This window comes from Dufourea novaeangliae, unplaced genomic scaffold (genome assembly GCF_001272555.1).
Source record: "Dufourea novaeangliae isolate 0120121106 unplaced genomic scaffold, ASM127255v1 scaffold8, whole genome shotgun sequence".
NCBI classification, from domain to species: domain Eukaryota; kingdom Metazoa; phylum Arthropoda; class Insecta; order Hymenoptera; family Halictidae; genus Dufourea; species Dufourea novaeangliae.
In genome coordinates, this window is record NW_015373923.1 from 13,705,589 (window position 1) to 13,720,698 (window position 15,110).

General features: G+C 36.4%; 1 protein-coding gene across 1 annotated transcript in view; it reads right to left on the reverse strand.

The window, feature by feature from the left end:
* The window catches only part of LOC107194708 (carbonic anhydrase 2-like), a 49,950-nt gene that overhangs the window by 21,110 nt on the left and 13,730 nt on the right, over positions 1-15,110 (reverse strand). The window contains exon 2 of the mRNA XM_015584372.1: positions 5,954-6,154. Within this exon, the coding sequence (XP_015439858.1) occupies positions 5,954-6,154 (201 nt within the window). The remainder of the gene's footprint in view (positions 1-5,953; positions 6,155-15,110) is intronic.

Genomic DNA, 15,110 nt, shown 5'->3' on the forward strand with positions numbered 1-15,110 from the left:
AACCGGCACGAAACCGCCATCGAAGCGTTCGGGAAACAACAGGCGCGCATACGCGTCCCGCAGTGGTCCAAATCAAAATTTAGCAGATCATACGGCTTATTTAGCTTAAAGAATGAAACATTTTGTAACTCGTAATGTTACTTAAATAAAAGTAAAAAAATGAAAACTTTGTTTATCACTTTTAGGAATCCTCTTCATTGACGTGATCGTTTTCTAACAGTTTCTCGACTTTTATTTTTTTTAAATCGCATTTTTAATCGCTCTTTCGATACGCCCGCATCAGCTGCAAAATGTATTATACGATATGGTTGTACAAACCGCACGTGAATTTTGGAGCAATACAAAAATTGGCAATGCTTCCGCACGTTTGGATATTAAGTTGTAAATAATTTTTTAATACGAGAACAAAGGTTCAGTGAACACGTAATCGCAATAAAATTTAATATTCGATCTACTTCAACAATTCAAGAACTGATTAATATACATGGAGGTCGTAGTTGTCGCGTCCGTCCGCGCGGATTCTCTTTCGAATCCGCCTGAAGTTGTAAATTCCAGGCTCGACCGTCGTGGTACGCGTCCCGTTGCGAACTGTTGGCGGCTAGTTATTCTTAATTCCTGAAAACTCGTTATTTCTGGAGAATTCAAATTCTTCACTCTTTCAACGATCGAAGAGGATGTTCTAGTTTGCCAACAGATTGCGGATATCTGTGCAAATTCACATTTTATGAAGCAATTTGTGATGATAAGAGATAAATAAAATTTTATTGCTTCAATGAAAGATTTTACTATTTAAAGAACTGTGATTGTCACTTTATTGTGTTTTAATTACAGTTGCCTAGATCCATTTTGACTCCTAATCAAATTTTTATCTATGCAGAAAAATGATTGAATGTACTTTACCAATCTCTTTATACAACCTAATATGAACTCAATGTAATTGATTTCATTATCATAAACTGAGGAGTTAGGTAATGATTTTGAAGATCTGAGTCAAAATAGACCCACGGAACAGATTAACACCATCCGGAGATTAATATTTGCATGGTAATTAATATTTCTGTTAATTGTTTTATATCATTGGTTTGTTTATATCATTTGGTTGACGAGTTGGCTTAATCAAAGATTGTTAATTTTGAGATATTTGCAAGAATTATCTCCACAAGTAAGCGGTTTGTATCTGAAAGACAAGAATGTATTCATAAAAACAAGGTAATTAATATTTCTGTTAATTGTTTTATATAATTGGTTTGCTGGAAGAGTGACACATCGCAAAGATTGTTAATTTTGAGATATTGGCAAGAATTATCTCCACAAGTAAGCGGTTTGTATCTGAAAGACAAGAATGTATTCATAAAAACATTATGTGATACTTTTTTAAAGTTAAATAATATATATTATATTATTATAATATATATTATATAAATAAATGGTTACCATGTATAGTTAAAATACTATTATAAGAAGAATGTCACAATTCAAAATAGGGCTGTCTCAACTATTTTTTTAATTATAAACAATACATATATAAACGATATTTTATTAGAGACCCTTAAAGCCGAAAGACTATTAGCTAAAAATTTTGCATTGCTAATTGGTTGAGTAATAAATCATTTTCTACCACAAATTATGACAAACCGATTTCTTGAAAAATTTACTTTCCTTAGGTGTATCAATCTTCTAGAAAATCGACAATATCCTTCCATTACCTTTCATTATCCAATTTTTATTTGAACCTTATGTCCCACCTATAATTACGCCTTAATTCATTCTTATGTAAGGATTATACGCCTGTTAACCCTTAACTACAGACGACACGCCTACAAGAGATAAATAATTCGAGTACGACTACTTTGCAATATGATCGATAACCAACTAAACGTTATTTTCCGTTGCCGTTATGGACATAGTATACCATTTATTAACGATTAAAGGTATCGAAACGTTAGAAGCTTAAAAAATTATTCACTAGGTTGTGACAGTAAAATAAAAATTCAAACGAGTCGTCTGTAGTTAACCATTGACTGCGAACAGCGACTTCCAATTGGCGAAAGTACCATTTTTGAATCTGCCGTGGTATCCATCGTGCGCTTCATCTGTGATAACTTCAGTTGTTACATTTTATTAAATTTACATTAACATTTGGATGTTTCTTTAAATTACTAACAAACAACATCGTAACATTGTACACAGCGAGCGTCTTACTTCCGAGTGGCATGGATATTAACATATCGACTGCCACAGTGAAAAAGGCTATACGTAGCCAGACACACTTAATATTGTTTTTAAAATCATAAATCGTAGAACATGTATTCTTTTCGTTAGTAGAGGCTGTTGGTCGTGTTTCGAATTATACTGCAATATTAAATATTACGCAAAAATTTTGTGAAGGGAGGGTGGGGGACAAAATCCAAATTTTTTCTTGTAAGATGGGGCAAAACCCACTTTTTTCCGTCCAGGGGGGTGGCAAGTGTCCCCCTTTGCCCCTCTCCCTCTCTGGCTACGCCCATGCCAGGAGACAAACAACGCAAGACTAGGCTGAATATCGTTTAACGGAGCACACGACGGAGAGAGTGTAGACTCCGCACTGTGAAGAAGAGCTTTAGGGGTTAAGAAACGCGTTGTGTCGTGCGGTTCATTCGTGCATTTAAATGCGAGACTAAGAACTCGTTCGTTACCTCAAAGTCCAGGGCGAATACCTGGGGGAGGGACGATTGCGATCGGCAGCATTGAATTGCAGATCGGTCGCGAATGCAAATATGTTATAACCGTTTCAAATTTCGTGGGAAGAGGCCTGTCGACGAGGAAATCAGTCGAGATCATCGATCTTCTTTCACGGACCGAATTTCGATAACAATTGCAGTTTCTTGACCTGTACACCGAAGATGACGAGTTAACTCGTCTTACCCCCTGTGGAGACATCGCCCGATGACGAGTTGAATAATCTTACTCTCTACAGAAACGTTACCCAATAACGAATTAACTCGTCTAATACAGTACAGAGACCTTGTCTGATGACGAGTTAACTAGTTGTTGGGTAACGTTTATGCAGAAAGTAAGACGAGTTAACTCGTCGTTGGACAAGGTCTTTGTAGCACGTAAGACGAGTTAAAACGTCATTGGACGTTTCTGTAGTGGGTAAGGCGAGTTAACTCGTCGTCGGACAAGGTCTTTGTAACATGTAAGACGAGTTAAAACGTCATTGGACGTTTCTGTAGTGGGTAAGGCGAGTTAACTCGTCAAGGAATAAGGCCCCTGTACTGTATACGACGAGTTAACTCGTTATTAGTGCATTTCTGCAGAGGGTAAGACGAGTTAACTCGTCGTCGGACAAGGTCTTTGTAGTATACAACACGAGTTAATCGTTTCTGCAGATAGTAAGACGAGTAAACACGTCACAATCATTTGACGTCTGCACGTAGTAGACGAGTAATGGGCCACTTCTGATCAGACACTGTCACATATGACGCGAAATGAAAGTCGAAGGTACGCATGAACAAAAACTTTACTAATTAAATAAACTAATTGCGCCATATCAACAACTGAAGCGACTATAATGTTAACATCGTTAAACAAGCAATTCTAAATCGTTGAAATTTGCTAGGGTGTTGCCACGGATAACTCCACGATGGAGAAGTCACATTGCAACCAAATTTCACCTTCCTTCGTGAGATTTCGTTCTCAGTTTACAACATATCGTTCATCGGTTGGGTTTATTGTTGACTAACAATAAGAGAGAAGATGTTTCAAGCCTTTCTGTTTAGCGTTCCGCTCGTCAGCGCAAACATCGCGGCCCAAATATTTGCTAGTGAAAAGCGACGGACTTAATCTCAACCGGTTTGGAGTGGATTTTAGTATTAACCGCGAGCTGAAGCTAATTGGTTGCACGAGCCGGGCACGAAACGCGGCTCTAATCGTTCGTTTCCGACACCGTAAGAGGCGGTTCGCCTAAATAGGAGAGCCTAGGCCGAGGAAGCCTGGTAAGTTCGCGTTTCGACGTACGAGATATAGAGGGTGTCCCGTATCTGGTGGTACAACCGAAAACCGTGGAAAAAACGAGACGAAAATATATTTACAATAAAATATTGTCGCGACGCGCTTCGTTTTCCAGATAATTGAGAGTTTAAATTATCTCATCTCATCATCATAGAAGCGAATCTCGTGACTTAAACTTTGTCCCCTTTATCGTAATGATTATCGGCGGTATTTGTGAGATTAGAGAACCGACTAGTCTAACATCTAAATGATAGGAAAATTTCTTTTAAATTTTAATTAAAATTGGTGGTGATTATTCGGTTGTAAAATAATTGGAAGTTTATGCGTTTGTCTGACTCCAGGAAATCTTAGGACGATCAGCCTCACATATAATCTTTGACAATCGACGGGGACATCTGGAGAACTGAATTGGAGCAAACTGAAACTGAGTCGGACTGGAACAAACTGGACCAAAGGAGAGAAAGCTCGAATCATCGGATATTGTCTATAGCTTCGATGAAATTTATTACAATTCCTCAATGATATCCAGGTTAGAGACATGGACCACTATTAAAAATCAGATTTTCAAACAGAAAATCATTTAAAATCACGGTTGAATTTTGCAATTTAAAAAAAAGACGTTTTCAGAGATGGAATAAACGAATTACCTGACCACAGATAAATAGAAGAAAATGGTGCGTACATCATTGATCAATAGACTGCGGGATGTTTATGCATTCACAGCATCTTTTAACTTGGAAAATGATTTTAATAAAGTTTAACACTATTTATAATCAACAGCCAATGGTACAAAAATCAAAATTCTGCTCCATTTTCATTTTCAGGTACTAGGATATGTGTCCCAATTACGGATTCTGTCCTAATTATGGAGCCTCTGTATTAAAATCATCATTAAAAAAAATACATGTATAAATAAACATAAACAAAATATTTTAATTAAATTTAATCAATAATAAATAATAATCAAAGTAAAGAAACGAAATTTTAACATGTTATAATGGTATTAATATTTATTAAAATATATGCATTGCCCTATCGGTGATTTCATACAATTTCTTGTCCAGAACCTTAAGAAATGCTTACTGAACTATTTCATATAAATTATTTATAAACAGCATCTTCACCGTATAGAATGCGTATTATATCCTAAAAAGGTTTAATGTAATTTAAAAAAATAAATTCAGCACCTACAAACATTTTCATTTTTACTTTTAAGTAAATTTTGATACCGCGAGATTTTCAATGTTGTCTATAAGACGGAGCCTCCATGGGTCTTCCCATAACCTCATTTTCTTTAAACAAAAACTGAATTATAGTAAATATTACATCAATTAAATTTATTACTTAATTACGTGTTTTATTTGTACCAAATGATTTACCACAATTCAACAATATTTGGAACAAAATAGCCCTACTTCACAAAAGTCTTCACTTCAAAGACACCGTAATACGGGACACCGAAAACGTGAACAGTCTCCGAAACAGTCTACATCTGCAGCTACTGAAAGGGCTCCGTAATACAGACAAAAGCATCTGTTTTTATTTAATTAAATACATTACAAAGATTTAATTTTTTTATACTAAAAAAATTCCTTCGTAGAAAGGAATTGTTTAGCAACAGATAGCGATTTTCAGAATATGAAATTCATATAGGAGTATTTTTTAATTAATATACGATCGCGCAAACTGGCTTAAAGCCTCCGTAATTGGGACACATACCCTACTATCTGAAACTGTGAATTTACATAAAGTTCCACAGTCTATTGATTAGGTACGCTGTTTTATTCATCGAACTAAGATTGGTATACTTAAAAACAACGCGAATAGGAACGTATTACACGATGCAATGTTCCCAGATTATATATATTATCCGTCCAGTTTCCTTGATGCACGTTTCTTCGAACGGAAAATCGAAAGGTTCGTGGAAATACGGGACTAGAAGAGGAGAACGTGAACTTACAAGTGCCTTCGCCATCGGCATCCACGCGCCAGCAATAACCCGGATTAACGAGCTTCCGGGAAGCGGTGGCCGGATACTTCCATCGCAGGGGTTTGTTACTTAGAGCCTCGTGATCGGACTCGACCCGATCGGTCTCGATGTTCACCGGACTTTGCCTGGAACCGGCCGCCATTGGGAATTTCGTTACCCATGTGCTCGGTCCTGTAATGAAAAAACAGCAATATTCATTAATTTAACTGTCTATTGTCTTTTACCAAATGTATGATTTTTACAAATATAATAAAACATTTTGAAACTTCCAATTTATGTGCCATGAAACCGTTGATAAAGAATATTTTTTAAAATCCATCTCATTTGTTTGCATTGATTTATTTGAAATGGAAAGGTTTAACGCCACAGATTCTTCAGATTTTTCTTATTTTAACAAATACATTACATTATGTATTACACTATTTATCGTATAGCTTATGTACAGAATACTTAAAAATAACAATCAAACATTTTTACATCGATTTTAATAACTACCCCATTTGTCCTACCAGTTGGACGATACGGTCTGATTCGACTTTTCTTAAAAAACGGGATTTTGCAAAAAACTGTAACTAATTATTAAATTAAACCTACTGTACAGTATGCAATATACTTTGTGTCATTAGACGACCATATTAAACCTAAGGGATCATTGTGGTCCAGGGCAAGCCGTTAAATCGTAAGTACCCCGTTTTGTTCAACTCTACCCTACGCTTTTTAAGACATTACCATAGGGTTTTTAAAAACTCTTTAAACGTTCCAAAAAAGTATAGAGAATATTACTTTTACACATTCGAAAAATGTTTTGAAAATATGACACAAGACGTCCGCAGGACTTTCCACTTTTTAAATACGACCTTCCTACGACATCTAAAGATCTTAACGAGAACATTGCGGGGGCATGTGGACCTTTCCGGGACATCCTCCGAATGTACCGAACGTCCGGAACGTACGTTCTTCAGACATACATATCACGTTCTTGTGCTATTTGGAAAATACATAATACGTAGTCACATGGCTACAGTGGAAACGAATGTGTTAACAAAATCCTTATCTCATAAATATGTAAAGAGGCCATTTCGATTCTCATAAATGCATCTATAAAAAGACGAGTTTTCGGCAAATGTGTTAATAAACTAACTTTAAGAACAAGTTAGATAAACACGTTCACTTTTCGGGATAAAAGCGTAACCAATGCATTCGTGCCTCCCGTTAGACACGATCAAGGGACACCGGTCGTCGGAAACGCGACTTTGTCGTAAGCAATATCGGAATCGCGTGTCACAATGAGGAGAAGTTTGTGCAGCCGCACGTGACTTAAGTCCGCGATAACGAGTTTCCTACGACGACCGATAATTTATCCCGATTATCAGAACCAATACAATATTGACACGATATATCTGTTGTATAATCGACGCTCATTCCTGGCGTGCCGTTAATACCGTTAATTAACGAGAGCCCATTATATTCCACGAGTAAATTAATTTTGATCACGAGATCGTAGCTTCGGGACTAAAATGACGGTGTTATGCGTCTAACTGGCTGAAAATTTAATAATATGTTTTCGTTGCCTCTGCTATCGTTGTTGTTCTCTGCTATTCTATCGAATCGAATCATTGAATTTTCCATAGTAAATTGGCAAGAAAAAAGAATAGAGATACTCGATGTGTTTGATAACGAACATCATTATTTCACTTTAATATCAGAAACCAGACGAGCGTGCGTCAGGGAAACAATTTCGAAACATTGTCTGCGTATTAATGATTATCTCCGTGAATTACAAAACCGTGTCTCTCCATGGACACGATCAAACATTTATTATCACCGTACGCTATCTTTCATTAGTTCCCCACGTTGAGCAGATCCTTATAACGGTTCCAAGCAAAATGAAAATTGCAATTACAGTGAGACGGGCACTTAATAAAATTAGTGTTTTTTTTTGTTTTAATAGCCTGACCGCGATTGCGACGATAGTTTAAGAAATCGACAGAACACGATTTCAGAGTCGAATAAGGAATCTGTATCGATTTTATTGTACACTATCGTAACATTATTTTGAATTTAATGTAACGTTGTATGCGCTGGGAAATATGAATTCACTTTGTATATTAAACATTAATGTGTTAAATAATTTCAGTATCGACCTGTATTTCAATTTTCACAATTCGTTTTATAACGAATGAATATAGTTTAAATCTACCGTGAACCTATTTTGAACTCGTTATCAAACAACTCTGAAGTTAATTTTAATCACGTTTATCAAACAAAGCCACAAACGGTTCTGGGACAGCTGCAAATTTGTAATCCTGTCATAAATCTACAATGATACGAACATAATTCTATTAAGAGCGTTGTTAAACGCTTCCAAGCAGTCTCACCAACTCAATCCAAATTGGAATATTTAACAACATTGCATATGGCACTGTGTTCCTCCAACATCTGATACTCTAACAATAAGACGCAAACGTATAATTACTTTCTTTTGTTTTACATACATTCGATTCAATATTCATGTTACAAACCATTGCAGCATTCACTTCTCGCATCAATTCAGATGCCAAAATAAATTACTTTATTTTCAACGAATCAATGTATGTATAAAGAAAACGAGGACGAATTGCGATCCATACGCAACGTGTTGACCGTTCGATGGCGGAACTGGGTGAATTTAAATTCATGTATCTGCTTCCTTTTGACTATTAAGTATCCCATTATTCGATTGTCACTTGATAGTACAATGATAATAAAGAACTTATTGCAAGGTAATCTTCAAAGTATGAAAAAGAAGATATGCCAGAGAAGTTCATTTCCTAATGTACAGGGTACCTTAGGTCGGTAGTACGATCGAACAGGTAATGATTCTATAAAAAAAAAAATCGAAGAAAGAAAAAAATTTTTTAGGTCATGTTTTGTTTTCGATACATATGTATAATCGAATTTGAAAATTCGTTGGATACCCGGGCAATAGAATAGTACTCGGTTAATGAGTCCGTTCATTGCAGACCGTTTCTACTTACACATTACCAGCACAAATACACGTGATTTAGATGAATTTTCAAACATAATTTTCTCGAAAACGAAACGAAAAAAATGTATAAAATATACTTTCCGTCCAGGTCGCGTCAGTCATCAGTGACTGACGACAGATAATTTCAAACATTATATTTTATTAAACAGTTTGAGCATTCCTAAAAGAACCCACAAAAATATGCGTAATAGTATACAGATTTCGACAAGATACGTACAAAGAATACATACATATAAAGGTATACATCTGGACCTCAGAGTCACTTTAAAAAAATGGCATTTTACATGTTTCCAGTATCAATTATTTCACTTTTTACGGTGGTAAAAATTATTTCGTTCTAAATCGTCTAGTTTTTAATATAGGTATACCATAGTCTAAAACTAATGTTAAGTTCATATTTTTAAAATAGTGTAATAGGGAATAACATCCCATGGGGGAATTAATGTAAAGTTCACCATTTCTACATATGTATCAAGTATCTTTCCGGCTGCCGGCATATCGCGGCGTGAACGGAAAGGACAACAAAGTAGACTCGGCACTTAACGTGTTAAAGAATCACCCCCTGCTTGGTTGTACCCTAACGAGCAAGCTCGGCTTCCGTTAGGGGAAAAAGTGAGGTAGGCGAAGGGCCTCCTGCCATTTAGTTCTGGGAGGTACTGGAATTTATGCCAAATTAACATTCGGTTTAACATTTATTTTAGTACTTGAAATATAAGTGGTAGGAGACCTTTCTTCTACGCCACTTGTTACCCTAGCGGAAGCCGTGTTTGCTCGCAAGGGTACGCTCGCGAGCAAACTCGGCTTCTGTTAGGCGAAAAACTGACAAACTAGTTTCAAAAAATATCAAGTTTCACCAACGTTCAAAAGGAACCCAGTTACGTATCTTAGCTCACCGTCAGACGCTCCCATAATGTCGAAGTTTTGTAGAAGTGGTAGCTTAGAGTCATTTAAAAAAATTCCATGAATCGAAACATTTTCGAAACGTCTTACGCGAGCGTACTTGGTCATCTTCTAGGTTAAAAAGAAAGTTCGTACGACAGTCAGACTATTCTCGACTATCGTCCCTCGGCTCCGCGCCAGGACAATAATCTTATAGGGAGGAATGCTTCAGACCCTCGTAAATTCGTTTTTTGCTCGAAGTTCGAGCTTCGGCAACAAAAGCGGAGGGGCAACAAACTATGTGCTTGACAGGTTCCACGCCCCCCTACCCTCAATTGGTGGAAATATCGCCTGGACAATAATCGTGTAGAACAAGCCAGACGATAATCGAGAGGAGTCTGTAAGTGGCACTTTAGGTAATTTTTCTCCATGAGATTATTGTATCCGCTGGAGGTGCGAAACAGATTGTCAAAGGAGATTATCTTCGCGGCGGGAACAGTCTTCACGGTATCAGAACGCGTCGTAAACAAGAAAAATACAACTGTTCTGTGCAGACGGTTCTTTTATCAGGGCGGGTACACACACACCGCGTTAGACAGAACCGCGTGGTCTCACAGCTGCGAGCCAGCACGTGATACGGATGACATAATCACGCGACGCAACCGCCACGATTATGTGCGCGCGGCTCACGATCGTCGCACGCCATTAATTTACGAAGTGTCTCACGGGTCTTATTCGATCGACCCTGGCGCGTTCGAGCGTACCGGAATCGTATCTGCCTCAAACTTCCTTTGTAGGTTAGACGATCGAAGTTTCTCGAGGAAAATCGATATATGTATATGTATACATATATATATATGGTGTTGGATCCATCAAGGTTCCTCTTCACGGGGAAGCACGCGTAAAAGTTCGTTCACATGTTTAAATAAGTTGCGCAAACTAACTTGTGCATTCACATTTTCACAGATAAATCATTGCGTTTAAATGGAAGGTACCAGTCCCTGATAAATAATTCCCATTAGTTTTCTTATTATTTAATTTGTAATAATTAACTATAATTATAGTTTATTCTTCATATGTAAATAAAATAACTGTACAAGATAGACTGAGCGTGTAATGCACAAATCAGTTTGCGCGAATTATTTGGATGTGTAAACGGACCTGGAGAAACGGTTAAATAAAATAACACCTACGTTAAGAATGGAACAGTTCGTGATCTATTTTTTTATAGGAAATACAAAAGTTCCGTAAATTCATCGTTGGAAACGATATAACAACGCATACCTTCTAGCGTCGCACTTCGGGCGAATTTACACGATTCAGTTTGGTCGAACAATGCAGCTGATGCAACAAAATCAAAGGCACAGTGAACACTGTAAACTACCATTTGATTCGACAGTTTGATCGACAGTCTTTTACACTGTTCACTTTGCTTTCAGTTCTATTGAATCAAACGTATTGTTTCAACCAAAGTGAACTGTGTAAACTCGCCTTTAGAGCCTTCTTTATCCTGGGGCCCCGTCGATGTCCCAAGAAAGGCTTAATTTATGACACTCTCACGTGGCGATCGCTTTCCCTTCGTTAAGTTCCACGTTGGTGATTACCAGAGGACCGTTAGAATATATTCCAAGAAATTCTAGAACCTGTATTTAATCTTGAACGTGCATACAAAGTTACTTACAGAAGTATCCGCCCAGATTCTACGTATACAATGCGTTGCACATTTAATCTACGGTTTGAGGTTAAAAATACTACTTACATGTAATGGACGGTTAATGTAATGGACGGTTAATATAATTTAAATTAAAAAGAAATTCACAAATGCCCTTAGAGTCTTAAACTGACGATGTCCCCAATTTGCACATTACCTCGAAGCAGCATGTACGATTTGTTCTGTGGCAAAAAATATTCCATCCACGTAAATAGAATTCCTTAGCATCTTTCGTCACTCTGATTTATTCAATCTCCTTTGTCAGCCTCGTTCCGATGCGCCAATAAACCGTGGAGTTTCTTTTGAAACAAGGATTCCTTTAAATTCTGGGACAACGGTCTCGTGGTATTTTAAATGAACGAAAATACACGGAGATGAGAGAACGATCGCTACCGGGCATATTTAAGGTGCACGCGTCGTCGTCGTGAGAAGAAAGAACGGCGAAGTCCACGTTCGCTTGCTTCTATTGACCGCGATCACAGACAGAGCCTGGCCACCGTCTAAGGAGAAAAATACCGTCTCGAGGCCGTCGAGATCTGTTTGAAGGTTCGTTCAACCTTGCCGAACGAACCACGAGAAAACGCGCGTCACAACAGTACGCCGATCAGAGACAATTTCTCCAGGGGCACTGGTTCTTTTTTTCAACCATCCACCCTACAAAGTGGAACAATTATTAGGTCGTTGCACGTGAAATGGATGATTTTACTAATAAGTTACTTACTTTATGAGTGGAACTTATTAATATAACTTCTTTGTTTAAACTTCCTTTCTTTATAATTATAAGATCAATCATGTTAGAATACGCTGAAGTTAATTAAAGTGGAGAATCAATTTCAGTTAAATTCGGTCGTTTCCTCCAGGTACATTAAAAGATCGGCATTTAAGCCAAATTCACAAATAAATAATAAGTATATCATTCATACAGGTTTCTATATTTATTGAAAATTTATTAATCTACAGTATTTTTGTCACTCAGAAATAAATTTTGTGAAAACTACGATATTTTTTTAACACGTGATGGTCTAACCGCTTGAGGAGATATTTTAGTGTAGATAGCCGTTTTTAATGTGACTTGGGGGAATTAAATTAAAGAAAACTATCAAACCTAGTAAGCTCAGGTTTTGCATATATCTTTATATACAGGGTGTTCCATTTAAATCGATCCCCTTGAATATCTCTGAAATTATTTGTGATACCGGAAAGTGTTTCAGCTATTTTATAATATTTATTCAGAATTCTTATATTATTCAAGAACGTGTCGGGGACTGTTGTAAAATGTTAACAAAGAAAAGAATTCAAAAGATACATTCAGTACCTACATGTTTACTGTACTCGTATGTATCTTTTGAATTCTTTTTTTATTCCCATTTTACAGCAGTCCTCGACGCATTCTTGAATATTATAAGAATTCAAAATAAAGATTATAAAATACCTGAGTTTTAATCGTAGAAATTCATTATTATATGAAATCATAAAATTGAATAGTAATATGTTGGGAATATACTACCTATAACAGAGAAATAAATAATATGATATAGTAAGTTATTTCATACTTTTTAAACTTTTTGTAACTTATTTTTTCAGTTAATGAACCGTTCTTTTTGTGCCGGGGGTTTTTTAAAGTCTTTATTGAAAATCTTTAACGTTTTCTTTTTGCAATATTTATATGATAACAATTTTATTTTAGTTAGAATATAATTGAAATGTGCATGAATTTTATTTTGCTGTCAAATATTTAAATGTATTTACATATAAATTTTCGTCACTTCTTTACACGCTTTTTTGAATGAAATATAGTTCCTTATTTCATCTAACACGGGTTTTCAATAACTTGGAACATATCTTCTACTATAGGGAACGTATTTCTTTTGCACGGTTTTTTTACATGTTTTTGTGAGGAACGTATCGTCCGTGCAAAAAAAGAGTTGAGTGTATATCAAATTTCAAATCGACCTACCCGGTAATTTCTAAGAAAATGTGCGTTCTTCTGGTAAAATATCGCTTTGAAAAAAATGTGTTTGAAGTTTTTCATGCAGTATGAGAGTCGTTCTTTATTCGTCTATAGGTGCAAGAAAGAATTTTACGAGTTTCACCATAATATTTTAGAAACGCATTGTTAAGACCGCAAACTATAAAAAAATGCAAAAAAATCCATTTTTTTACCGGTTCCATTAGAACACCGCCTGAAGATACAGTTGCATGAAGGAATCGGATGCATTCACGACTGACTGTGTTTTTTGGTGTACGAAAAAGGTCCCCTCAAGATGCAAATGCAAGTCACGTGTAAATATGCGGTCCAAAAGCGTGGTCGTTAATCGAGGCAAAAGAACAACATCGCTGTACGGAGCGTTACGCCGCGAGAATAACAGTTTCGATTCCGAGAAATGGCATGAAAACCATTGGAATGTTTAATTGTATTAGCAGCTTCGGCGCTGAATTCATGCGTCACGTTACACCGAGGGCTATTACATTCTGTGCACGGTCGCCGAGTCGGATGTAACGTCTCGACGACTAAGCAGCCACGCCTTTTAAGAGACCGGATGAGATTGAAAATGCGTCACGCCTTTTTGGTCGTTCGTTTGTTCCATAAATATTCGACTATAAGTCATCAGACGACTGCAAATCGACTCCGTTCCTTTTCGAGCGATAATTATTATTTCGAGAATGGTCTCTATAATTTTGATGTCAATCGATAATGGTGATTTAGAGGATCAAACATTAGAGATGAACATTCTGCTGACTGTCTTCAGAGAGATTCATAATTTAAGCGTACACTATATTTGAAAAGTTTGCAGGCTACTAGTCAATACCTTTTTATAATTGAATCTTAGCTGTAGGCAATTATTCGAAGGAAATTTTTTGGTCAGATCATAAATATCAGGTTGAGTTATAAACATCTTTTTTAAATTTCTTTGTTTCGTAAATGACTCACAAAGCAAATAAGTTTATGTCTTTTGCTTTATTATCATTGAAGTGACATCATTTATTGTTCTATCGATCGGCTGTAAGTGTACAGATTTTTCTGGAAAAATATATTTTCTTCACCCGTGAAGGAAGTTACGTATGACTCCACTCTATAATAGTAACGGTATAATAGCATTAAATATCTTTATGTTTAACAATAATTGTCAATTGTGACAGTGAAAAATGTGTCGAAGATAAAAGTCAGCTGTCAGTTGTCTTTGATCAGATCAGACTCAGAGAAGAGAAGCGGAGATTATTCATGACTCGATCCAATGCTAAACAGCTCTTCAGTGACACAATTGCAGAAAATAGATGAAAAAACAAGCACGTTAAACCGACAAAACTGGATTCGTCTGGAAGACTACTTCGAATTTTCGAAAAATACTACAGGTCCTCAAATGCTTTGTTTTTGAAATATAATTCACAAAACTTCTCTGAATTTCTGCCAGTAGAATATGCTTCAAAAATTTGAACCCTTGATTTAAAAATACACTCTATAATCTGTAATCATTTTTTATTAATGATCACCGAATCAAGATTCTGTG